We start from the raw sequence: 27,999 nt of genomic DNA on the forward strand, positions 1-27,999 counted from the left end.
CCTCCGCAAATTGCTGAGAGACCATCGCGCATGACGGTCCCAACATTGTCATGGCCCTAAAGCAAACACTCTACTACTTCACCAGTTGAGTTCACTGCAAGTATTCAACACAACAAGTATTCAAATCGTTGGTATTTATTTTTCGCAATATTATTACAATCATATCAGTAAAAATCCCATAGAAAATGTTACTTTAAGGTTTATTGAAACTATACAATTCTGTATTTAAAGCCATGTTCGAGTGTTTTTTAAATAGTTTCTCAAAATAAGCACGGTCAGTACTGACTTGATATTTACATGTGACATGTACACACTGCTAAAAATGAATTACTGGGGTTTAACACACAAAGAGAAACCGTATTAAAGTTAATATAAAGCTTTTTCCATTATTTCCTTTATAAATCACTAAACTCCTACATTTGAAGAAAATTGCACTTTAGAAAACTAGAACACTTTGAATGTTTGAAAAATCAGCGATTTTCCCCGCCACCCTGTAATTCACTGGCTTTATTACTGAGCTAATTCAGCACAATTTTAAAATCATTACGATCAAATTTACTTTATTGTTTGATCTTTCCTCCCTCCCCTATTGTAATTTATGGATGACAGTCCAATGTCTTGACTAAAAGCAACCAAAGTATTCTTGCAAGGAAAGCACCTAAAAGCAATAAAAGACAAGTTAATGATAATGACCAGACAAGATGATTTCAAATTTATAAAAGTCACTGTTCGGTAATGACAGACACATTGGCCTCGGTAAAGCCTGTTTGATAGCAGACAGGTGCTTTCATGTTGGATAAGTAAATTTTGCTCGTTGCAAAAATCCGATTTCCGTTTCTAGAATAATTTACCTTGCTTTGTCAGCTCTAATCCATGTTTCTACTATGAACATTATTTGTCGTAAAATATGAATCTAGGATTCGAAATGATTCTTACCTCGATTCGCAAGTAAAAATGTCATGTCTAGCTTTCTTGTGCCATTAATTCCTTCCAGCGGTTTTCAAAGAAAATTGATATTCGTTTTCCTGCTTGTCCGACCTGAAAAAAGATATTAGACTTATCACGCACCCTGCCACGACTCTATGATTGTTTAAATGACATACATAAGTTTTGTTACAGTAACGACGCTCTTAGCTAGCCCGGCTGATTGATCATCAGGACAGAAGGTCCCAATCTTGTCATTTCTGTCCGTACAGTTTAATTCATGCGGCACATACCTCGGAATCGTCTTCATTGAACTCGTTACAATTTCTAAACACGAGCCGACTATCTTCAACGAACTCTTGAGGGCATGTGTATCTGAGGGAAAAAAGTAGAGTCTTACTAAGAGGTCCATTTAACGATAACACAATGGTAAAAGACGTCAGAACCCCTTCTAGACAAATATTGCATGTCTTTACTTACTGGTAGTCTCGTAATTTGATCTTCATCGTATGGAAATCCATTGGTTTGCGTATAATCTTGTAATACTCTGGAAACTGGATGATTACAATACAAATCAGTTATAAATCTATTGTATATTAACTATTAACTATACACTTCATATCTGATACAATGTATGTATCTTATTCAATTGCCTTAATAACCAACCTGTTTGGCATTGACTGGTATCAAGAATGGCCATGCATCATCATGTTTTTCCATCTCAGCCAGTATTGTTCGGCAAGGCGCCATATCCTTGGAGGTTTGTTTCCTGTTAACATGATGTCTAGGTTCTTGTGAATCCCTTTCATCTTGCTCTTCTTCTCCTTCTTCTTCTTCCTCTCTTTCCAACTCCATTTGTAGTTCAGCCTCTGCTCGAGCTTCAGCCTCTGCTTCGCGTTCCTTTTTCTTGTCCCTTTTGCGCGTTGTAGTGCGATTCTTTCCCTTCCGCTATGAAAAAAAACAACGACACAATTAGTTCTATTGTTCAAATTGATGCCGTAACTCCTTAATGATATCTTCTGGTCACATAAAATGACCCAGGAAGTTGCCTCGCGTTCTCTTATGGTACAACTTACTCTTTTGCAGTTGGGACATGTCCACGAAGAGCGTGGCAACCTGAAATACAAAATAATTGATTACAAGTATATCAAACAAGCAAGACGGAAGGAAGCTGCAGAAAACTAAACACAGGACTCTTCGCAGTCCAGCACACCAGACAAGCTTTGAACTTTAGAAAGGGGAATTCTTACTTGACTAATGGCGGTTCCAGACACTGCAGATGGAAGTTCCTGGGGCAGTTATCACATTTAGCCATCTTTCCAACAGCTCCACCACACACACAACAGTTATCCCCACCTGATGCCTGGAGGATACAACAGTATAGCATTACTGACGTAGTGGACACAATACTAAAAATATGTAAAGCAAAAAAAAAACTGGGACAATACAGGCAAAGCTTTCCATAATTATAATAAAGAATTGCCCTGACAATGTTGACTTACAAGCACGATGCAGTCCATACAATACCAATCCCCTTCAGGAATACACGCTAACTTAGGCTGAAATACAAATAGATGAAAAATGAACATGTTGAACGAGTATACGAAAAGAAATCCTGCACAGCTAATCAGTGCCACCATCGTCAGTGCCACCACCGTCAGTGCCACTATCGTCAGTGCTACCACCGTCAGTGCCACTATCGTCAGTGCCACTATCGTCAGTGCTACCACCGTCAGTGCCACCACCGTCAGTGCCACCACCGTCAGTGCCACCACCGTCAGTGCCACCACCGTCAGTGCCACCACCGTCAGTGCCACCATCGTCAGTGCCACCACCGTCAGTGCCACCACCGTCAGTGCCACTATCGTCAGTGCCAAGATGAAGTGGAATAAACTTACCGTGCAGCAGTAGGTATGGTAACCACGGTCACAGGCGTCGCATAGCAACAACAGCTCCTCGTTGTCCCCTTTACGACACATTTGGCAGAACTGGCAGAAATAGAAGACAAAGAAAATGAAAAATCTTACCCCTTCTGCCAGAAACGAGCAACATCGATTCATCGTTATTAAAATACTCACCACTTTCATGATAGATTTTTCCCACGCTATACAGTTAGCTAACATATTCAAACACATGGAAAGCTGGGCGGCATTGGTGGCAGAGGCTACAGCAGTGCGCCATGTTCTTAAAGCAGGTGTAACACTATAAATGTAAAACACAAAGGAATCAGACAAAACACACCTTACTTCATGAACAGGATAATTAAAAAGCTTTTTTTTTTTGAAGGAAAGGTTTAAGTACAACTATTGCTGTGGTGAAAGTATGAAAGGAACAAGGGTTAATATAATTAATACCCACAGCAGGGGTGGATCCAGGGGTAGTGAAGGGAGTAATAATAATAATAATTATACAGCTTCTCATTAATCCCATATATTTTCTTAATTGGACAGGTCTTGTTGATATGGGATTAATTAGGCAGCTAAATAATTAATAGGTAATGGGATATCATGCTCCCCAATCAAGAAATAATTAGACTCGAAAAATTCCTCTGACTGCCAAATTGGACTCGGCCTACGGCCTCATCCAATTTTGTCAGTCCTCAGAATTTTCCTTTTCCAATTATTTCTTAATTGGACAGCATGGAGTCCTATTACATATATTAATAACATGGTAAATCCTTTGTAATAGTCACCCCCCTGATAAAATTCCTGGATTCGCCAGTGCACAGTAACACCACAGATTGTGGCGTAGTTATGCCTCAATACATCATGTTTTAGTTTCTTCCACTGGCAAATTGTTAAATTACCTATTTATGTTGACAAACTTACTTTGTCTTGATGGGTTGAAATTGTGCTGCAGAATCTTCATCATTCACTTCTAAAAAGTTAAAGTAGTCTTGTTTATCATTCATATTAACACTGGGGAAGGAGGGGGGGGGGGGGTGCAAAATAAAATAAAATTGAAAATTACCCTATAAATTCTTAAGAGCTGCCATTTTGTTGCCACGAAAGGGGAAGGGGGCTTCCCCCCTGCCTACCCACCTCAGCAAGACAATTGTGTACCTCACTACCTCGATTGATATATTGCAAGTTGTAAAAGTATTTCATGGTAACAATAATAAACAATACCAATAGTGCTATTGGACCTCTAAAATCGGCGATATAAACAAATGAGTTAATCATAGTAAACTGATCACTATTTGGTGTTCATTACCTGTGGGTACTTCACCAGGAGCGAGGGCAGTGCCAATGTTTGAAGGGATCTGCAGTTTACTGGGTAAAAGGTGAGAAAAACATGTTAAGGCCAGTGCAAATAGTATTTATACATTTGACCCAACATTAAGCCAACATTTTAACAGGACCATGGCAAATGGGCCCAAGATTTGACTAAACAAAATTGTTGTCTAATTATTGCATCAAAAGTTGGGACCGTTTGTCAGGGTCTTTTGAATAACAACACTTCTTATACAGTAAACATATTGATATAGGTTTTATATACGCATTAAACTGGAGTAGGTGTTAATCCACATTTGTATTACAGGAACAGTTTATCTTTCGTGAATGCCCCAACACATGTAAACTAAACAAGGGCTAGGAGGTTGGTAGAGCAGTTAAGTGTGCTCAACCAATAAGGCATATATGATGCAAAATAGAGCTATGTAAAACAGGCATCAACTGGGAAAGACATCATGCCAAACTCTTAATTAATATTCTACCTTGTGTCAAACGAATTTAAATTACCCGCCACTACATCACCTTTTATTTGTCATTTTGATTAATTCACTTACTCATCTCTGAAGGGGTGTTTTAGATATCTTCTCTCAATACCAAGTTCCAGCGCCTCTAGTTGAGAAACAGCAACTGACAATGGGTTGTCATCATTGTTGGGTTTGATGTCTGCAATAGTATGACAACACCAATTATCTTTTGATTAAACAACTCACCACATCTGAACAAAAGAGTAAGTACTCACCATTAAGTGTGTTAAATGAAAGGGTTTTGGACATCTTTGCTGGCAATTTCCAGCCCTGACGAAAAGAAAATGTTAGAGTTTTATGAATGGCTGAAGTCGATAACATCTATTATACTGTTAGAGATACAAATAATCAAAAATACTGATTTGTGTGCAGAAGAAAACAGTTTGCTAATCGTGGCAAAATCATGATCAAGCCGATTCCCACTTTAAAGTGACTAAGTGTCTGCACAATCCAAATCTGGGTGAGCTACTCGCACCTAATATTGTGGTATAGGAGATGACTGCATAAAACTAAAAACATTTTTTAAAACAACCTGCAGCACTATTGCCCAGAGAAATATCTTGGCACTTCTGCATTGTTCGTGCACATCCTTTCTCATATGCATCTTGTTGAGTTTTTTTTTACTTCTTCCTATTCTTATAGCCTTAAAACAAAGTGTGTTACTCCCATGCTTTCATTTTGCTTTTTGAAAGTACATCATACCTTACTTTATAGTAAAATCTGATGATTGGATCAAATAGAAATCCTCATTTGTTCATCATTTTTTTTAGAGTTATGTAAAAAATGATGACGATTCAATTTATTTCCCCTTAGAATATGGCTTCTTTTTGACAGCTTTCCATGTTTGCATTGTTCACACGTTTTTTTAATGCAAAAGAGTGAACTTCCAGGCAATCTGGGCCCAGTTGCATAAAGGGTTGATAGTGCGGTATCTGATGGATAAATCCTTATCCAGTGGATAACTTGATGTTGTTATCCAATAAATTTATCCACTGGATAAGATTTATCCAACGGATAGCACTATCCACCCTTCATACAACAGGGGCCCTAACTGCTAATAAATGCATATCATGCAAAGTTTTTTTTTAATTTGGTGATGGGACCTTTAACACCTGCCAGTAGATTCTGCCAAGAGTGGTTTCTCTAAAAAAAGTCTTTGTTTGTATATTTACTCACCTTAACTTGTAGACTAGCTGCAAACACCTTCTCTTCTAGTTCTTCTACTTCTTTTAGAATAGACTTATTAACAGCAAACTGTGCAGCAGGAAACCAGGTATCATGTGTTTGATGTGCTTTTTTCTTTTTGCATTCTTCTGTTTCGTCGTCTGAATCAGAGTCTGAATCTACATAAGACACAACCACTGTTAGACATCCTATCTAAGTATGACAGCCCAATTTTTGACAGGGTGCAACTTTTGTATCTTTTTGGATGGCAAATTCATTTGTGTTGAAATGCAATAATAATGCATCCAAGGTAACGCAGGGGTATAATTCTGTCGCTCCTTTCTCACTTTCAGAAAAAATATCCCTGGGCACGAAGTCTGTTAGAGTTTGTGCCAGAAGTCCAAATTAATCTCATTCCTGATTGGCTGACCCCTGGGGTGGACAAATAGGCATTAAGTATATTTAGACAAACGTGATGGCATTATTTTGAATTCAGGCTTCCAGAACAAGCTCTAACAGACTTCGTGCCCAGGGGTATTTTTTTCTGGGAGAGTGACTAACAGGGTTAGTGGCCAGTATAAAACTACTCAAATAAGCATGGGTAGACAAATGGAATTTCAGATTTCTGAATAGTCTCAGGTGCTCACCGTTATCAAGTGTCTTTTTACATGATGTACTAATGTAGTCAGAGTATTTCTGAAAGTTTTTCTGGAGCATCTTTTCACGGATACCCCTGAAAACAAAGATGACAGGAACAGAATGAAAGGTGGCAATGACATAATATAAAATAATTATATACTACCATACCATTTATATGATAAGAATAAACTCATAACGCACAGTTGTGTATTAAATACCTGCAGTGTAAGGTTTTAGTGAGTTCCTTTGTGTGACTTGGCTCGGTTAGTCGCCACCAGCCATGTTGCAGTTCTGAAACAAACAAAGACCACAACTGACTGTAAAACCTTTTGAATGTTTATGTATCATGGGTGTTTATGTATAATGGGTGTTTATGTATCATGGGTGTTTATGTATTATGGGTGTTTATGTATCATGGGTGTTCATGTATCATGGGTGTTCATGTATAATGGGTGTTTATGTATCATGGGTGTTTATGTATCATGGGTGTTCATGTATCATGGGTGTTCATGTGTCATGGGTGTTCATGTATCATGGGTGTTCATGTATCATGGGTGTTTATGTATCATGGGTGTTCATGTATCATGGGTGTTTATGTATCATGGGTGTTTATGTATCATGGGTGTTTATGTATCATGGGTGTTTATGTATCATGTATCATATTATGGGTGTTTATTCAAAAGTCATACCTGGTGGAATAGGAGCAGGCTCACGTCGAAGAGATTCAAGAACACTCTTTTTCAACTCTTCAAATGACAATGACATGGTTGATATGTGAGAGGTGCTGCTAGCACTAGTACAAGGAGGTCTTGGAACAGGAGGAGTAGCAGGGGACATATTAGGAGGTGTAAGCAGATGCTGATTGTTAAGGGTAGCTAAAGGACTTTCTATCCCAGTCACAATGGTCTGGTAGACAGGAGTGGCATTCTTAGGTGGTCGACCAGGAGGGCGCTTGACAGGGATTGGTGAATCAACAGGAACAACTTCTGCTTTCTTGCTGTAAGACGGTACAAAGTTACCACTGAAAGGGGTGTGGGACAGTGTCAGCGATGACTCATCACAAGGCATGCGTGGCAATAAGCCAAACCAAACATTCTGGGCAGGAGTGGCTTCAATCTTGGCCATAAAATGTGCACCAATAGGCGATGTACTATTGACAACATTTTCTATCTTCACAAACTGAGGTGTCGACATGGTAGACATAGACTGTTTTGAGACCACAGCACTGTTCATAGATGGTTCACCATTTGCTTCAGACTTTGAAGTATTAACTTCTGATTCATTTAAACATGAACTGTTTCTTTTTCTTATTCTACCACCTTCTTTTATTGCAGCATTGATGTCCATTTTCTCAACACGTTCTCGGTCGCCTTGAACCTCTTCTCCTTCTTTGACTATTTCCGTTTGTCCTTCAATCTCAGCACTTGCCATCCCTTCAATGAACACACCTCCTGTTCGTGGGAACACCCAGTAACGGCGCTTGAAGCGATCTTGACCAAGACTAAGGGCTCGCAGTGAGTGGGAGTGGTTGAAGAGCTTCGAACGGAACTGTGCATGTTTCTGTAACATAGCAATAAGTTTTCAACTAAATAAATGATACTTTTTCATTTGTCTCATGATTGAGGGTCATTTGCCATTATGGTTGACTTTGTCAAAGTCTTCTATTATTGATATAGAATCTAATGAAAGAAAAAACATGCCATTGTCATGCCCACAAACCTTCATGCCTCAAACCATTTGGTAAAAGAGCATACAAGAGCAAACTAGGAGCAGTTTGGTAAAATCACAAAAGAAAAAATGAAGCAAATTTGAAATAAATAGAAAGTACAGAAATAAAATGTATTTATAGGGAGGATAGACCCCTTGCATTGATTTCCTAGAGGAATATTGTTTTGGGGAGAAAACAAAATTCAAGATTCTTTCAAGTTGCACATGCTGTTAGGAATATAGTGGAATATGTTGATATTTTTGGTTAGAGCCATCATATGTATTTTTTCTCTAATGAAATCATGGCTTGATGGTTTCTGTAGTAGAATACTAGAAATTCTTGGGGTTTCATATGATGTCAAAGCAGCCATTAATATGGTTGACTTTGACAAAAGGACTTTGGTCTTGGTGTCTTGTGTCAAGTCAATCAATATGATTGCCACGTCTCTTGTCCTTTTTCATGTGAGGGTATGCTTATCACCAATAGTATAAGAATCTTGGTCATTCACAAAACATCTTTAAGAGAAAACCATCCCTACTCTATCCACCAGCTTTCTTTGGTGTTTTAGTAGCATTGTTTACAGTTCGATGTTTGGCAGCCCTTACCTTCTCAAGCTTTTTCAGTCTTCTTTCGAGCTCTTCTTGATTTTGGGGTTCAGTGTCATCCTGTTCAAACCAATCATTGACAAATTAATTATCAGTAAGCCACAATAGACCTTTTACAAGACAGAAACTGTTGTGCTGTGTAGTGCAGCTTACCAAGTACCCAAATATATATTATGTATCAGTTACTTGTCAGTTACTACAAGAATGCATTAAATACCTGTTCTTCATCAGATTCATCACTGCCTTCAGTACCATTTTCACCACCTTCACCATCCTCATCATCTTCATCATCATCCTCATCCTCATCATCATCATCATCATCTTCATCTTCCTCATCATCATTTCCCTGGTTGCTTTCACCAGCTATCGATGCAGCATCCTTGCTGTTCTCTGTTTCTATGGATGCAGCATCAGCTCTTGGTCGTCCTGGGGGCTTTTTGATCTTTACCACTGGGTACTTTTCTGCTTGAATGGCTTTCAGCCTGGAAATCAGAACAACAAATAGTAAAATAAAGCTCAACAAGCTAAACATATCCTTAAAGTATTCAAGAAATCTCTCCATGTACAAACAGGGGGCTTTACAGCATTGGTATGTAGTGTTTTAGGAATCTGAGATTGGTAAAGACCCCTTTAACAAAAATATCAAAATCTTTTAGAGATAAGTACTATTAAAAACATCAAGCCATTTCAGACACCTTGTCCCTTGTTCTACAGGGTGTCAACTGTTGAACTTAATTAGCTAGTGTACTTACTTTCTGATCCTTCCTTCAATCACCCACTTGTCCTTCCTTAGACTTGACATGCTTTCAATACTGTTATCAATTTCACTGAAACACAAATCATTTGTATGATAAGTTAATTTCAAACACTGTTAGGCAGTAGGTTTGCTGTTTAGTGACCACCTTTGGGCAAGTAATCTGTAGTCCTACTTTTCCCAAAGGACAAACAGGCATTCATTATTTAATGGATCCTTCCAGCCGACTTAAAGTGCAAATGAACCCTTCGACAATACTTTCAGTACTGATTCTACATAAAGTAAATAGTTGAATGGTAAAATATTTCTTGATTTGAGTGATGCATTTCTAACTTATGAAGGTTTATACTTCCAATATGCTAATGAGTGTGACGTCTATTAAGGCTTAATTAAATATACAAAATCGAACTGGTTCATAGAAACAGTATTTAAAAAGCATCATAATTTTACTCATGGTTTACATGAAAGCTATTTTAAATTTGTGTTTTCACTATGGCCAGCATTTAGTATTACTAGTTTCAACAAAAACACTCAAATACCTTACCTGACGTCATCATCATTAACATATTGGAAGTATAAACCTTCATAAGTTAGAGACGCATCACTCAAATCCAAAAATATTTTACCAATCAACCATTTACTTTATGCAAAACCAGTACTGCATGTATTGTCAAGGGGTTCATTTGCACTTTAAAAACTTCATTCTATTCAACTCCAAAAAAAAAAGAAAGAAAGAAAGAAAATAGTGTACTAACCCACAGATAACTCGACTACAAAGAAGCTCATTACACAGGAATGCTAGCACAGCACTCTTCTGGATGGCAGACAAAGACTGAAATGGTTGGCTTAAAAGAGAATCTGCCAACTGCAACAATAGAAAACAAATCAAATAAGTCTGAGCTATGTCCTGGTTCATCATTTCCTCGTAAAGAAGGTAGGGTACAGTTGTAACAGGATAAAGAAAGGCAAGCCTTATTCCCTCATTTAACTAAGTGGGTGTAATTCAAAATCATAATTAACTATTTGTATAGGAAATCACATGATCTCGAGTACAATTCGGAATTTATAGGTTCAATTGATGTTTTGAAAGTTTTCAAAATTTGAGGACTTCCAAAACATCACGAGTATCTATAAATTCCGAATTGTACGAGAAGATTGTGCAATTTTTTGTTTATAATATACTCAATGAAATTGAGCAACTTCATTGGGATTCTATAGAATACAATATGGGATTGTCCAATCAGAATCAAGTAATTTTGTCAAGTGTATTATGAGGATATAAACAGAAAAGCTGTCAATGTTTGAAAGAATATTATTTCCATGTTCAAAACATTTAACAGTTATACAAGACAGTGTAATCTTATATGGGGAAGCATGGGTGGTGTGGGATCCTAATGTGCCGCCTCAACAATGTGACCTGGGATATAGCCCTGTCGGGCTCAGTGTCATAAGTTTATTAGTTCTCTCCTAAACTTTGAGGGTTTTTACAGGTTCTCTGGTTTTTCCTACCTCAACTAAAATCAACTTCTAAATTATAATTCAACCAATCAGCTGCCTTATCAATTGGGTTGTGAAAACTGTTAGGCATTAAGCCATCCACCCAGGAGTGGTAAATATATTAGAATCTATTTATCCTGGATACAGTACTCACTTCATGTTCTCCATCACTTCTACACAGGATAAAAAGCCTTAAAATTTCTGACAGGTTATTCTCATTGAGATCTACTTTGTGCAGATGCTGTCCAAGTAAGGTCACAGACTGTGGAAATCAGTTGAAAAAAAACATTATAAGTTGATATGCTGCTACATAAATGACATAAACATTAAAGTATTAAAGCTTATACATACATATGGCCCATCATAGCCAGGATCCTCAAGAGCCTGAGAAAGTAAAGATTGGCAAAGAGGTAAAAGAACCTCCTCTCCTTCATTCAATAAACATAGCTGCATATCCTTTACACTTGGTAATTCTGTTGACACATCTGAAAAAAAAGTTCAATAATAAAAATGAAAATTGAATTGCAGTACAGTTGAGAACAGTTGCATTTGGCAAAGGCCAAGAAAAAGTGATATTTCCATAGATCAAAATACACTTTATCTATAACTTGCCAATATCTAAGGCTTCTCCAAAGTTTTCTACAAATTCTTTGACCATAAGAAGATCTGCAAAAGCTTTGCCAGGTAGGACACACTCCTCAAGGCGAGGAAGAGTAGGTAACTCCTGTAAAGTGAGAACAAAATGTTTAACACCAAGATAGCAAGCTTCTATTTTCTCTTTAAATATTTCTGGCCTTCTTTAACTTTATATGCAATTTAGTGAATAAATGAGCAAACAATAACAACGACAGCAAAAGCATCTGTATTTATTCCCAGACAGGCAGACAGACAGACAGGCAGGCAGGCAGGCAGGCAGGCAGGCAGGCAGGCAGGCAGGCAGGCAGGCAGGCAGGCAGGCAGGCAGGCAGGCAGGCAGGCAGGCAGGCAGGCAGGCAGGCAGGCAGGCAGGCAGGCAGGCAGGCAGGCAGGCAGGCAGGCAGGCAGGCAGGCAGGCAGGCAGGCAGGCAGGCAGGCAGGCAGGCAGGCAGGCAGGCAGGCAGGCAGGCAGGCAGGCAGGCAGGCAGGCAGGCAGTTTTCAGGACAGGAGCATACATAATACATTACCTCATCTTAGCTCACCTCATAACTCAATTTACTTTAGATTTAGAAAAATAATAACTGCAAATTGGTATCACATACCTTAGCATCTCTTAAGACCATATCCTCAACAGGTTTTTTCAGCTCACGAGCCAGAATCATCTCCCTTCTCTTCTGTTCCAGTTTTCTTCCTTTGATAAGTTTTTTCTCCATTCTTTTCTCTTCTTTTTGCCTTTCACGTTCTTCAGTTTTTCTTTGGATCTCCAATGCTCTTATCATCATCTGCTGTTGTCTCTTTTGCTCCTTATCCTGTAATGTTATTAAAGGTTGAAACACCTTGTAAAAATATTATCCCCTCACTTTTATGAGTGCCTGGTGGTTTACCAGGGATGGGGCTGGTCAGAATACTAAAATTTCAACCTGACTCCCATTAAGACTAGCTTTTGTGAAATTTGTCAAAACATTGGAATGAAATCATCAGGATGAGCGCACGTTCCCTAAATTCGTGCATAGAAAGGATGCAAGCAAACAATAATGCCCATGATCGTCCTTAACACTTAATCTCTGTCGGTTGTCCATGACTTACAAAATAGAAAAAGAAGAGAGAGCTACCTCTTTTCCAACACCTCCCCATCCCTGCCTTGGAATGTTGCTCCAAGAACCAAAGAGAGCCTTGTAATGCATGATATAATGGGCAAAACATATCAAGAAGGATCTTTTACTGGTCAAAATAATATAGTAAATAAATAAAGCAAACCTGTTGTTTGAGGAGTACAGCTTGGATGCGTTTGAGCTCCCTATCCTAAAACACAAAAAGTAAAAATGAGAAAAACATAAATGCTACAATGTACAGCATATATAAGGAAGCATACAAAAAATTATCCAGTATTAGGATAAAATAAGATCTATCTTTCAGTTTAGTAGCTTTGTGTGCTAATACCTTGGCCTTTTTCATGGCTTCCTCATATTTAGCACTAGCAACAGTTTGTTTCTTGGAACGTCGAGCCTATAGAAACGAAACACAATATCAAAAACATGTTACATACAAATTAGTGAGTTATACTTTGAAACTCATTAATTCAATGCTAAAACAATGCTAATTGCACCATGTAATGCCAGATAATGTAATGCAGGGTTTAAAATAATGGCCAGTAAGTCACTAGTCATGAACACCTTCAAAATTAGTTTTCTCAACGTTACTGGTCAAAATGATTAGCAAGGCAAAGACTTAACTAGAGATTTCTAGCTGGTCATTGTCCAATGACTGGCCATCGTTTTAAAGAGGATCTTACCTATCTACTAGACTCGGTTGCTATGGAAGGATTTAAATGTCCAAAAAGTCTTTCTTTTTAACCTCATACACAAAACCAAATTGTGCATACACTTAACATACAAATTGTGACAGTTTTTTTCTTTAACATGTTCAAGGATGTCATCACCAATGCTTAATCTATGACGTCAACATTTCATTAAAAAATAGATATTGCAAGCATGCATTTAATCAGTTTATCCCTTGTAACAAAGCATCATCTTTTAAATGGTGAAAATGTTAGGCTACCTAGTCCTGTTGAAAATTTTAATTTCAATTATTTCCCCAATGGCTTAACATAGTGAAAAATCCATGCCTAGATAGAAGACATTGAAAACAAATTCATTCACATTTGATTGCAAAATTGTACATGCACTTGCAACTTTTTAGTAATTAGGAGTTTTGCAAAAATTTTGGTCATCATTTTTAGAGCTCACACTGTATAGCCCAGAATTTTTTAATAAAGGTTTGCAATTTATGCCATACAGCAGAGTTAAATTTCATTGACAGAAAATTTTCCTAGCAACCACTGCTCAGAGTCTGGTAAAAAGGTAAGATATTAGCCCTTTGCCTCATGTAAATAAACTTAAAAACAAAAGAATGTTTAACCTGGCACTGTCAGACTTAATTGTTACCAACACTTGTGATGTAGTTACATAATAATTATATCCTTGGCTCCTAACAATGTCATAACTGTTTATAGACATAACTGACAACTACACTGCCAATAATATTATTCTAACCTATCTAGCCACCGGCACACGTAGAGGGCATAGCTCTCCCTCCCTTTCCCTTTAAAAATGTTTTTTCTCAGATTTTTCCTATCTATGGTCTTGATGCTAGTAAACTATTGGTCTTGAACTAGCTAGTAAACTATCTTAAAGCAATTCATATACCTCTTGTGCCTTGTGAGCTCGAAGCTCTTTTTCCAGTCTTATCTGTTCCTGTTTTCTTAGCTTTTCCTGTCAAATAATGTTTGTGTTAAGAGGATTACAACAAGAGTACAAACTACCCCAGTAAAACTACCAATAATTTCATTACAGACATTATAAAGACCCCTTGCAGTACATCAGAATGCAGCTCAATTTGGGGGACATAACAATAGGTTTCCAACTCTCAGGAGATTAAAATTCTTTTGTTTTGTCCTCCAAGTTGAGCTACTTTGATGTCACATACAAGTTCTACTGTATACATATAATAATTATTATTTCATGCAGTGAGATTTAAAGGATTACATTCTGCATATTGACTTCCAATTCATATTAAATGTGTAAAATAAAATTTTCAAAGACTCAAAATATATAACCAATAGCAGAATGCAAGTAATTCTCCTAAGTTTGCAAGTTAATAATCAACCATAAAGCATCAACTTGCAATAAAGTAATTTTTTTACTGGCAAATAAATTTTTTGATTCAACAGGTCGCAGTTTGCACTGTTTCATCAGTAAATTTTGAGCCTAGTTATGTAAATTATTTGCATAGTTTAAAAAATCCTTGTGGCATCAACAATACCAATATACACTGTAAAAGCACAACATGTGCTACTAACCAAGTGGCGCTGTTGTTTTTGATTTTCCTTTTCCTGTCTCTTCTGTTCTTGCCGCATGCGCACTGAAAAGAATTTTTTACAACATAATAAGATGGGCTAATATGTTAGAGGTAACTGTAAGTGATGTTGATCTCAGTCATTACATCTCTGCTGACATAAAATATCAAATATTGCAATAGCTGCAATATACTCTAAGGAATCATGCCATAGCAAGCAATACTTTTACCATGCTATAAGACAGAGCTCAATGAAATGCTTACAAATATTAAAAATATTAAATAACAAAGTATCAGAAGTCTTACACTGATCTCTCTTGGCCTGTCTTGCTTGTTGGATTGCTTGCATGCGTTCAAGCTTTTTCATTCGTCTGGCTTCCACTACAAAAAGGAATAAAAATGTTATGTGCTTGATCAAACATAACTTATTTCCTAGCTATTTACCAGAAAGGAGTACGACCAACTTAACAGCTGTTGTTACAGTTGATCCCCCATTGAGATATTCTTTTGTTTGAAAATCATACAAGTGAGGCTATCGGGTCAATACAATGCTTGTTGTCTTAATATCTGCTATTGATTACCAGTAAATCACATTTGAACTATATGCAAATTATATAATAATTAGCAATAAATATCAGAACAGTTTGCTTATAATATCTGGGGTTAACAGATTATCACAGCTATTGGAGTCATAGTATCATAGTAGCACTACTATTTCAAAGTTTTAACACTTTGAAATTGTTATTTTCATTCTCTTTGCTTCATCAAAGAATAATTGGGAATATTAAAATATAAATAGAGCTGCAGTGCATACCTGCTGCTGGAACACTTAAGATATCTAATATAGTTACGTTTTACAATGTTTGCACCTTTCTGATCAAAATGCTTGCACAATGCTACTAAAACTGTCATTGAACAATTATATATAGCATCATACACTTGTATTATCAATTGTTGTGTCCTATTTTTGCTTAGAGTGAAAGACAATAGTGTTCTAATTAGTAAGTAAACTAAAAAGAAAAGAACAAAAGAAAACAAAAACTAACTTCTTGCTCTTTTGCCTGCCTTCATTGCTTCCATGGCCATTTGTTTTTCAAGCTTCATGTGCATTTTTTTTTCTTGTGCTTTCTTTACCATTTCTTTAATAAAGAAATACAAAAGAGGGCAAAAGCAGCGTGAGTAATCACTTCTTCCAAGTTAAGTAATGATAGAAGGATTTAGACTCTAAATATTCTCAGACAGAGAGTAATTTGACCAAAATCTTGTTATTTGCCTGTAGCAAAGGAAAGCAGTCTGTTACCTTTTTCCCCCTAATAAATCAATGCTTGAATTTTGAACTATGACCAATGATCATAGAAGCCTTGATGACCATTAACACAATTTACAGTTTAATTTTAAAAACAAAGTTAATTAGGGAATATGTCCAATAGCTTCCATTCTAAACCAGTCCTTGTTCAGGAACAGCATAGAACCAAATATTTTCCTAACATTACTGCCCTGAGTTACTGTAAGACTTGTTTATCATATACAGGGCAAAATTACTTGATGCTGATTGGTTAATATTGGTTAAATTTGATGCCTAATTACTAAAAAATGATTGGTGGTTCAGTTCCTAGCAATACTTATAAAGTATAAACCTTTTGTTTTTTGAAAGTCAAAGTAACTTCCCATTTTAAACCAAAACAATTAATAACTATAGAAAAAGTACAGGTGTCTGGATAAATGTTTTCTATCGATGGGCCTCCAAAAGACAACTCAAGCAGTCCCCAAATGTGTACAACTTCACTAGCTGCAATACGTCTTGCTGAAAATAATTCAGCACAGTCGTCTTAGTCAGTCAAAATGCCTCTTTTGATTCTGATTAATATCTTGTTAGGATTATTCAGTACATTTTGATAGAAGAGAGCACTGTCATAAAAAAACCTTTTGAACTCTGAATATGATTTTTCTAACCATGACTAGGCCTTTGATTTGATATTTCAGGATGATCAATTGCAGGTGCGTGGGCATTATATCGGTCTCTTAAAAGACATGGAATTTTCCCCTGTATATGATAAACAATATTAATTGTATGGTTCCTCATAAAATAATGGATTAATTTCACTTGTGTTTTGAAAGTTTTGAAATTGCACTTGTTTTGAAATTACAAAACTTCAGAAAAACTCGTGAAATTAACTTAATTAACTTAATTCTACTCAGCACCATATAGGATTAGCTATATACTAATCTATGCAGGTATCATTTATAATACACTCAACAAAATGACTTGATTCTGAATGGACAAGAGGAGACTACCATTAAATTGTTAATTATACTCTGTAGAGTCCCAATTAAGTTGCTCAATTTTGTCAAGTGTATCATAAACAATAAATCTCATACCATTCGGAATTGATAGATACTTGTAATGTTTTGAAAGTTCTCAAATAGGACTCCCCTAAAGGCTTGTCCCACCCAGGCTTATGTTACATGAGAAAATTAGCCAACCCAAATCAACACATAGTCCTAACCATATTGCCACAACACCATGGTACTCTCTATATTAAAGTGCCTATCACCCTTCTGACAATATTCACAGTATTGATTCTACATGGTGTAAGATGTGGAATAACCCGAAAATATTTCATAGTTTGAGTGCGGCTTCTTGAAGTTATAAAGCTTTTTCCATGCCATATGCTAGTGCTGTGACGTATGAGAAGTAATCATTTAATATACAAAACATTACTGGCACACATAAATAAAATTTGGAATGTGTCATTGTTTTTCCCATTGCTCTTATCGAAATTATTGCAAGTTTGTTTTCACATAGAAGCTGGTGTTTCCAGTTACGAGGAACAAAAAATAACTATAAATGCCTCATCATGCGTCACAACATTAGCATATGGCATGGAAAAACCTTGATAACTTCAAGAAGCCGCACTCAAACTATGAAATATTTTTGGGTTATTCCACATCTTACCCCATGTAGAATCAACACTGAGTATTGTCAGAAGGGTGATAGGCACTTTAAAGTGCTAGTCTTACGAAAATTACACCATCCCTGGAAATTGTACCATATAAAACTAGATATGTAATATAGGAGGGTATGTAATATAGTTTACTGTCCAAATTCTTTTTCGATACGAGACTGGGAAGATGTTGCATTTAGCCGGTAAAGTTTGGCTGTTTGAGTCCTCCATTAAGTGATTGCATTCCTGGAAACTTTTAGCGATTCGAAGGGAGTGACGTCATATGCGCCAGCCTTCAAAATTCGCAGCTTTTCACAATGTGTAATTGCAACCAAATTTCGACTATTTTTGATTTAAAAACAAGCGCCCTTAAACCAAGCCATGCCTTCTTACAGAGAATGCTGTAGAGTCAGTGTGGGGAAAAAAGGATGCCAGTTGCGCATATGACGTCACACATATATTAAAATGCAACGACAAAATCACTGCTCATAGAAATGGCGGACGAGCTTTTAACAATTTTCGGAAGTAGAATTGAGATGGGAAAAATTTCTTTTTTGAACCAATTATTGTTTATTGGTGAACATTATAACCTATTTGAACATATACGAAATTGGGGATTTTTTTGCATCATTAATATTTTCGTAAGACTAGCACTTTAAGCATTTATATGAAATGCTTAATAATAACTGCTAGTAATCTACTATGTTGGCATTTTGCCAAGATGCCACCTGAATGGTCTGGCATTTTCCTCAAGTAACCATGAATATATGTTTTTGATTGTTTCATAGGTACTGGGATCTTAGAAAAACCAGGCTTGCCTGCTCCAGGATTAATCAGCAGCTTGGTTGCATTCCTTTAACTAATAAAATTAGTATACACAGACAAAGCTTTACTATTGAATTAAAAGCAATATAGAAGAGCCTTATGTGACAAAACCTATTGGCTACATCCCAAATAAGCCACTATCAATCTCACTTTCCTCTAAAAAACAAACTTTTAACTTACAATAAGATAATAATAGACCTTTTTACTGATACGGCAGCCATTTTAAATGATGGAATGCCCATTGAGAAATATATCTAAAACAGACAGGCAAGGTTACTTTTTTAAATTGATTTTATGCTCTGGCGCTTGACATTTTGCTCCAACTATCAGCAAATTCAATTGATTTTATTGGTGTTTCATATTAGATAACATAAAGCTATATAGAGAGACACCCTGAGAGCTGTGCTGTCAATAAATTTTCTAATATTTTTTCCCTCTGCAACCCATAATCTCCTACTTAAAACAATAGAATTCAAGATGGCTGCAATAGCAGTAAAAAGGTCTAATTTCTTGTAGAAGTAACAACAAAAAAAATTGTAACCACAGAACCACACAATTAAGATCACCTGAATGAAGAATTTTCTTCTCTGCTCTTTTTGTAACTCTTTCACTTTTCACTTTTTTCTTCTTTTCAGCCTCAGTCCTCCTCCTCTCAACTTCTTCTGGATCTAACATCTCATAATCATTTGTGCCCTGCCAAACAAATATTACCATTTGAGAAAAAAGTAACACAATAATAATCCAGAGAAAATGCTAGGCTTATTTGATTACTGATTCATTACAGCTTATAACTAAAAAGTTAAAGGGGGACTAGCACGGAAATCTTCCGAAATTCAATTTAGCTGAAACTTCAATGGAATAATCTTTAAGGGTTAAATAATCACTGGTTAAAGTTTTTTCTTTATATCCAATGTGATTATTATTGTGAAGTATTTTTACGAATTTCTATAGGTGTCTGTGACGTCATACACTCAACACTAAACATTATTGCTCCATACATTTCTTTGTAAATAACTTCATGTTTTACTTTAATTCTATTAAGCCCGAAGGTTTGCCGAGGAACTTAACATACGCAACTTGTGGTTAGAATCATTTTATGGTATCTTTTCTCCAATACTGAGTATAAAACTAGAAGTTATTTTGATTACAAAATACAAAGAAATGTATGGAGCGATGTTTAGTGTTGAGTGTATGACATCACAGACTCCTATAAACATTTGCAAAAATATAATACTTCCCATCCGAATATCAGGGGGGGGAAATATAAATACATAAAAATTCCCATGAAAAACCAAATATCGGCTTTTTTAACCAGTTTTCAAGCCTGGAAATCTCTGGATTATCTGTACTTATCTTTTGTTTTTCAAGTAAATTTACCAGGAATTCAAAGCGTAAAAATGTCAGCCATGGAAAACTTTGTTGAAGATTGTTATAACAAAACTAGCCCCTGGGGTGGCTGGTGGTGGGTTGTGTTCTTTAAAAACGCAACAATATAGTGCATTTCAACTTGATTTTTACACAAATGATTAAAGATTTTTTTCCCAATTATATTTTCACATTTCAGTTAAACTGGGTTCCCTGTGTCCATTGTGAGCTTCACTTTTAGGCAGTGCCTAAATTTATATTACAGTTTAAAGAAACAGATCTCATAAGGTGATCAAATAGTAGTTACATAATAATTAATGTACATACCTCTTTACACTCAAGCATTTCTCCAATAAAAAGCTTGGTACTAAAACTAAAGTTCTCTACTCCAAGATGGGTGATACCATTCTTTGCCAAGTACTACAGTGTAATAGAAAAATACATGTAAAAAAACAAGGTCCTGTAGCATTATTAAGACCCAGTAGCAAGACTTGAGAATATATGATAATCTTATTTTACAAATGAATATATGACAATTAGGGCATAAAATAATGGCCAATCAGTTTTAGCTTAGTCATACCTTAATTTTGACTAAACCTAACTGGTCAAAATCACCACCAATTGAGGCAAAGATTTGACCAGACAAATCCCAGTTCTGGCCAGATTTTTTCTGATGTTCGGACATTATTTAAAGCCTAATGATAATAAATTCTTTCCTCTAGTTACACCATTATTTTCATATAACCATGCATCATTACACAAAGGGTACCCAATTAGAAAAGAGATACCACTTTTGATAGAAAGTCCTTTCTAACTGGGTTATGCAGTGAGTCTGTCATCAAATATGTCAAAATTAATGAGGGTTCAGGGGATACTGGTAATACAAACCACAGGGAACCCAACAACACTAATAGGTATCACAAACATACTTACCCTAGAGACTTCTGGATATGTTCTAAGCTTCTTGCCACAAGGAGCAAAGTAATAGACATCTGCACGCAATGAACCTTGAGGGGCAAAAGGGCGCAGGCGTGTTTGTCTTCGCCATCTGTAATGATTAAGAACATTTTATCTCTTATTCAATGCATACTTATCATTACCATTTAATGTTGACATATGTGGCATGATTTTCCAGTGCAAGAGCAGTTGTTTGATAAAGGAATGGCTGCTTGATGTTTGAACCTGATTTTATCCATGGAGTGAGCCTGGAGGGCATCATAAAGCAATATCACAGCTTAAATCAGCATTATCTCAAAGAACTGAGAGTATAGAAGGTATTTTAGCATCAAAGTACATCTGGTACCAAGTACAAATGATAAATTTTGGCATGATTATCCTGTAATCTTGAAAACAAATTGACAGCTTGGGCCTTTTTTTGAAAATTTGGCTTCTGGAGAATGCTGTGCCATTGATTCGTTGGCAGTAGGATTGAGTGGCCCAAGACATATAAAATATATAAAGACATTAGGCTGACCACGATCCATTGAATTTTTATGTATTTCCCATGATGCATTGTGATGCAGACTTATGAAAAATCAATCAGTGAGAAAATACCTCCAGTAAAATGTTTGTCACTCTCCATGTAGAAAACATTGATGGCAAAAAAAAAAACACTAAAAGCTAGGGACTAGATCTAAACTTACTTAAGGGTATATTTTTGAATAAAATACAAAATCAGAACGCACAAAGTATTTAGTCTATTTTGTAAATCAATATCGTGATAAGTATTTTTAAGGCAATTAAATTGAAGATTATTGTAGGCTCTTTGTTGTTAATATATAGGGATATATATGAAGCAGCCATATTTTTTAGCAAGTGGCTGTAATAGAAAATATACTTTTGATATATTTAGTTTTCAAAAAAAATTAACCACAATTTAAATTTATCCTTTTAAATATAACTTGTGTAACCTAAAATAAGAATGACCTAACATACCCCTGCGTCAATGGAACTTGCACAGCTTCTTCATCAATGGTTCTTCTTTTCTTCCTTTCTGTTTCTTTTTTTTAATAGGAAATAGAAAAGATATACAAAATAAAATGACATGGCCATTTTGTAAAATAACAATCAATCAATCAATAAACTTATTAGTAACATATTAACCCAGTGAGTTACTGTATCTAACTTACGCCCCTCATGGGATGCACCTATATGTTACAAATACATAGCTATTGTTTCCCAACACATTTCTGAATCTTGCAAATTCCACTTTATTTGTTTACTGGTACATATTTATACAGATTAAAACATATATATTTATATAATTACTCAAAGTATGATAACTAGACAACAAGCATTATGTGTATTATACCATTATTTTTACATAAATATCCACTTTTAGTAAAAATAAGCAGGTGATTATAGAAAATCTCGTGCACTGATTGGTCAAGAAACTCACACTATCACACGATAATCACCTCCAGCGAAAATCCAAAATGACGGCCAGCCAATTTGTTGCTATTTGTCGCGTCTCGGTAAATATTCCCCGATAATCACTTCGCCTTCGGCGAATTATTGTTAAATATAAATATATAAGTTCTAATCTGCATAAAGATGTATTTGTAACAGTTTCTTTGTAACATATAGGTGCATCCCATTTTAATGAATGGTAATATCCTTAATTTAAATATAACTTGACTAGTATATTTCAACATATATACGCCAATTGCATTGGCTGCCTATTAAGCAAAGAATAACTTTTAAGGTCTTACTAATTACTTTTAAGATTATCAACGGTTATGCACCAACATATTTAAACAGTTTATTAGAATCTTATACACCTAAGCGCGCTTTACGCTCTGCTTCTAAGAAGCTATTGATAGTTCCTAAATCATTTACATCTACTTATGGCGATAGAGCATTCTCTATCGCTGCGCCTAAGCTCTGGAATAACCTACCAGAAATAATAAAAAATGCTAAGACTGTTAAACAGTTTAAATCTTTAGTTAAAACATATCTTTTCAAAGAAGCTTTTGACTGATCTATTGCGTCCTTACGAAATACAGATTATGCTATCTTATTATGCTATCTTATTATGCTATATTAATTTTAACCCTATATTGTTTTAACCATACTTTTATATTAGCTATATATTAATTAATTTGTTTTAGATTATCATTATTATAACATTTTAGTCTAGTTATCTATATATATATATTATAATTATTACGTCTTAATTATAGTTTATTTGTGATACACATTGTAAACGCATTGAGGCGTAGCGAAATGCGTCATAAAAGCTGTAAATTAAATTAAATATATAAATGCATAAAGTGTATGTTTTCTATTTCATTTAAACAAAAATATCCTACATAATGCTAAAAGAGTCAAATCTTTCCTGATCTAAAATTATATCTGGAGGCCTTCTTGAAATTCAACCTCTATACAAACTAGACATACTAAAGCTGGTAAATAAATACCATGGTAACAAAATGAATATATTGAAATAAATCATTTTAAAACAATATCTTTACACTGAAAAATCCTCTTCTTCAAATTTGCACATTAATTTTATTATTTTATTAATTTTAGTTTCTAGATACATATTGGCCTTTTAATCATCTTTTGAATAGAATGAATTTCAACAGCAAGATGATTTATGTCTTTCATTAAACACTATTAATACTATCAAATCAGATTTATATATTTTTGCACGAGTATATTAATTTTTACCGAATGCTAGTATTGAACTGTAAACAGACATCCGATGTGATACTGAATTGAATTGAATTGAGGATTGGAAATTGAAATACACTCTGGTTTCAGCAAATCCATTCGAATTACAGCATGCAAAGCAAAATAAACATGAGGAAAAAATGACAGTCTAGACAGTCAGAAGTAAATGGAGCATTGCTGGCTTTATCATGAATGAATGATGAAACATAGGCTTATTTCAAACTTTGTCAGAAAACATTTTTCATTTGTTATTGTTGAGAAAAATTGCACTAAACATATACAGATATTTCAAAAACTCCTGAATAATTCATTAGCCTTTGGTCTAATTGCAGCCACCATACACGTCACGTGCATGGACCTTTATACCTGATAAAGTCCTCTTCATCAGCATTCTTTATATAAAGAATACTAATGAGGATGAAACTTCATATAAAGACTCATCCTAATTAGTATTCTTTATATAAAGAATACTAATGTGGACAACCTTATCAGAATAAAGGTGCATCCAAGTTTAGATGAAGACTTAAAGCCTCATCAAGGTCAGTCTCACGTACAATCATCGACGACCCATAAATTATCGTCGACTAAATAGTGCCTCTGTCTTGAGTTCGGCATGTTGTCTTCAACTTGTGGAAGCCTTTTTTGCACTTACTGTGCATGGCAGTGACGTACAAACCTCACTGCGCATGAAATTGCTGTACAAACGACTATCAAAGTATAAAATTCAATGTTTGCGAGGTATATGGCGGCTCTACTTTAACTGAAAGGTTTGTGAATTATACTTAAAGTTTTTGAAGCCGTTTAATAAACTCGCAGATCGTGTTTTATCGGGTCTAAAACCACTTGCCTACGCCTCGTGGTTTTAGACCAGATAAAACACTCCTGCTCGTTTATTAAACACTACATAAAGGTTGGTAAAGGTTTTGTAGCATGTTACATGTAATCTGAGTATCAGGCTCTCTTGTTAACTTGCATGTTGCTTACTAAGCTTGAAATGTATTTTGGGACATATCATTCTGACCTCTCACTGATTGTAATCACGTCACCCATACTGCAAATGCAACAAAACCTTCACTACCCTTTTTTGTTTGAAATATTATATACAAGAGTAATGATGAAAAGGTAAATTATAAGAGTATAGTATATAGTATAGTATATATAATATAATGTGTGTTACCTGTGTCTTGAGTTGATGGTATCTTTCGTTTACCATGTAATGGCACACTAAAGCTTTCTTCTTCTTGACTGCACAAAATTCCAGAATTCTCATCATCATCATCTTCTTCTTCTTCATCAGCCTCTTCTTCATCATCACCACCACCTTCCTCTTCATCCTCCTCATTGTCACTACCATCACCATCACTATCACTTTCACTATCACTTCCACTGCCACTTTCCTCATCTTCCTTTCCTTCACCTTCCTCCTCTTCTTCTTCACTCTCCGCCTCACTTCCACTGCTCACATCACTACTGTCACTTTCTTCGTCGCTTGTATCCTCGTTATTATATGGCAGCCTGAATCTGGCCATGTGCAAAGGTTTACCAGAAGGAATTTTAGGGGTTGGAGCTGCAGAGGGCTTTGAGGAAGAACTAATACTGCTTTTTGTTGTGGTACTGGTAGCCCAGCTTGATATGACTGGCTCTGAAGGCTTGACAGCAGCTGCCTGGGGTAGCAGACTCTTAGGGTCTGGTAGTTTGGCTGTTTGTTGAGGACCAGATGGCTTTTCTTTCAACTTCTGTTTTAATGCTTCTTTAGTTGCACTGAGTTTAGAATCTATTTTTGTTTTTAGTGACTCATTGGAATTTAGCAATGAAGGCTTGTTGTTCAAAGCCACTGGAGGTGCTTTAACAGTACTACTATTCACTGGTTTCTGTGAAGGCACACTAAAATTTTGTTTGGAACTTTCAGGACTTTTTGAAGGAATTTTTGGAATAATACCTTCTCGTTCATTGAGAATTGACTTGGGAACTTGAAGTCTTGGAGGAGGTGGAGCCTTGCTCTTCGTTAACTTAGGAGGGGGAGGTAAACTTTTATTTTCAGGTGAGGTGGAAGGTAGAGATACCACTGGCACTTCTAGATCTGATTGTGTTTTTACTAAAATACCTTCTTGTAGATTTAATTTTGATTGGGAAATTTGAATTCCAGAAATACTTTTTGATTCATCAACTTTTGGTTCCTTCTGCTTCGTATCTTGATATTTCACTTCTTTACTTGGTTTTGCAATTGGAGGAGTCTTGCTTTTGTTACTTTTGGCAACTGTTGGAGCATTTTGCAGTGAGTGTGTCTTATCCTGGTAAAGAGAACCATGAGTAACACCTGTTGCATCTACAACTGACCTATCATATAATTTCTCACTTTCTTTCTCAATTCTATGATCTCTGTCTGGAGCATAACTTCCCATTTCACTATGCTTGTTAATTGAGTTCTTATTACTCAAACAGTCATCACTATGAGATAGGCTAGGATGTCTAGTCCTCATAGGCAAAGAAAATATATCTGTATCATGATTATCTCCATGATCAAATGAGCCTCTTGGTGTGTGGTTGTTATGGTTACCCCAGCTTGAACTATGTTGCGTAAAACTGTGAACTGGAGGGGTAGAATTGGTGAGAGGTGGATAGAATATCCCAGAACCAGCACTAAAAACACCAGCACTACTAGCACCATTTATCAGAGTTCCATGAGGTCTTGGGCTTGTAAACAAGCAATCATCAATACGTTCACGAGAGCGTTCATGATCATGTCCCTGCAACCAACCACTAGAAAGATGACTAGTGAAATAATCTGGGCTCGTGATATGTGGATGTGGAGGCATCCAAGGCCACCCAGGAGTTCCCGTAGCACCTCCTAGGCCAGTATGTAAATGACTTGAAGGAGATAAACTAGGTTGGGAGCCAAGCATTGGATCCTGAGAGAGGAAATCTGGACTTGAATGAGATAAAGTTGGTCTTCTACCCATCATAGAGAATGCACTTGGTAAAGCATGCATTCCATAAGAACGTTCATGAGACAAAGCTGGTGAACGAAGTGCAGGATTTGGGTGACCTAGAAAAAATTGCAAAAAGAACATGTCTTAAAACGATGAAAAATATCGACTGTTATGAGATGATTGATATTTAGGTCGTCCAAAACGTCTGTGAGAAAAGCCTTTCGATATAAGTTAATTAAATGAGAATAAGAAGAAAACTGATGACGATGAACGTAAAACAACTACAGCTACTTGAACATGAGTTTATAATGAGTTAACATTAAAAACGGTATAGCTGGTCCAGTTACTGAATGGACGAGCTAAAAACTCAACTCAACTCACCAGGAGTACCATCAAAGAAGCTGTGTGTGTTAACGGGACTTTGGCTGGGGACATCACGCCGATCCATGGTCGAACAAAGCGACCGAACTAACCCGAAGCAATGCCTAAAGATCAAAAATGCGATGTCAGAACAATAGCTTGAATAGAGATGATGGTAATGACTGCGCCATGCGTGTAAATCGCAAACTAGAGATGGCGACTAAAAGGACGCGTTATGCACAGTTTAAAAACATGTTTATTTACAACTACCGTCTATATCATTACTGCACATGATGAGCAGTAGATAGAAAGAAAAATAAACGAGGAAGGACAGGAATTTAGGATCTATTTCAACGAGTCTTTCCACGCCCCGATTTAACGTTTAAACTTTGAACGAAGTCGAGAAAGGAAAGTTACAAACTATTCTTCGAGGATAGGAAACCAGGTATTTCTTTTTAAATTATTTTCTTACCGGCAAAAGCTGTTCCTACTTCAAACACAAGCTTTCCCCTCTTGCCTTTCCCGTCTACTGCATGTCATTTGGCACTATCGAGAGAAAGACTAAACCAGCCATTTTGGATGGCGTTTTCGAGGGAATTTTTGACTATCGGAAAATTCAGGAAACCTGCAAACACAGCTCTGGAAATGCTTGCAAACACGTGTGCAGTGCTAGTACAGGACTTTATGTCGCCTTCAGGGGTTAGTTGTGTCTTTGGAGTGTCAAAAAAGCCAACGAAAGTCGGAGTAAGCGAAGAATTTTCTCTTTTAGGGTTGTTTGGTACGATATTGAGGAAAGAACGGGGCGAAGGATAGCATAAAGCGCATGTGGTACGTGACGTCACAGAATTGTAAAACAATGC

The 27,999-nt window shown here is 36.2% G+C and overlaps 1 protein-coding gene across 3 annotated transcripts; it reads right to left on the minus strand.

Moving 5' to 3' along the window:
• Positions 1-117: 117 nt before the first annotated feature.
• Positions 118-27,976, minus strand: LOC116294473 (bromodomain adjacent to zinc finger domain protein 2B). 3 transcript variants are annotated; one of them, XM_089027749.1, is made up of 39 exons: positions 27,612-27,976; positions 27,161-27,264; positions 25,027-26,895; positions 22,110-22,173; positions 21,108-21,222; positions 20,502-20,594; positions 19,376-19,502; positions 16,086-16,178; positions 15,346-15,420; positions 15,044-15,105; positions 14,391-14,456; positions 13,126-13,191; positions 12,943-12,987; positions 12,288-12,494; positions 11,661-11,772; positions 11,400-11,533; positions 11,203-11,310; positions 10,307-10,416; positions 9,550-9,624; positions 9,015-9,279; positions 8,798-8,857; positions 7,174-8,044; positions 6,703-6,775; positions 6,493-6,578; positions 5,858-6,024; positions 4,897-4,951; positions 4,712-4,820; positions 4,138-4,196; positions 3,753-3,801; positions 3,003-3,126; positions 2,823-2,912; positions 2,427-2,483; positions 2,175-2,287; positions 2,001-2,040; positions 1,591-1,872; positions 1,405-1,478; positions 1,218-1,299; positions 937-1,038; positions 118-658 (listed from the first exon to the last, which is right to left on the minus strand). In XM_089027749.1, exons 2-38 carry the CDS (start codon positions 27,225-27,227, stop codon positions 964-966), a joined length of 6,219 nt encoding a protein of 2,072 aa, XP_088883875.1. In that variant the 5' UTR covers positions 27,228-27,264; positions 27,612-27,976; the 3' UTR covers positions 118-658; positions 937-963. The 3 variants fall into 3 exon arrangements, with proteins under 3 accessions (XP_088883875.1, XP_088883876.1, XP_088883877.1); XM_089027750.1 differs by lacking the exon at positions 14,391-14,456; XM_089027751.1 differs by lacking the exon at positions 16,086-16,178 and having other exon boundaries at positions 27,612-27,975.
• Between the last annotated feature and the right edge of the window lie 23 nt (positions 27,977-27,999).

The sequence above is a fragment of the Actinia tenebrosa genome, unplaced genomic scaffold, assembly GCF_029948245.1.
Source record: "Actinia tenebrosa isolate PJP-AT-01 unplaced genomic scaffold, QUT_ActTen_1.0 PGA_scaffold11__36_contigs__length_13525064, whole genome shotgun sequence".
Classification (NCBI taxonomy): domain Eukaryota; kingdom Metazoa; phylum Cnidaria; class Anthozoa; order Actiniaria; family Actiniidae; genus Actinia; species Actinia tenebrosa.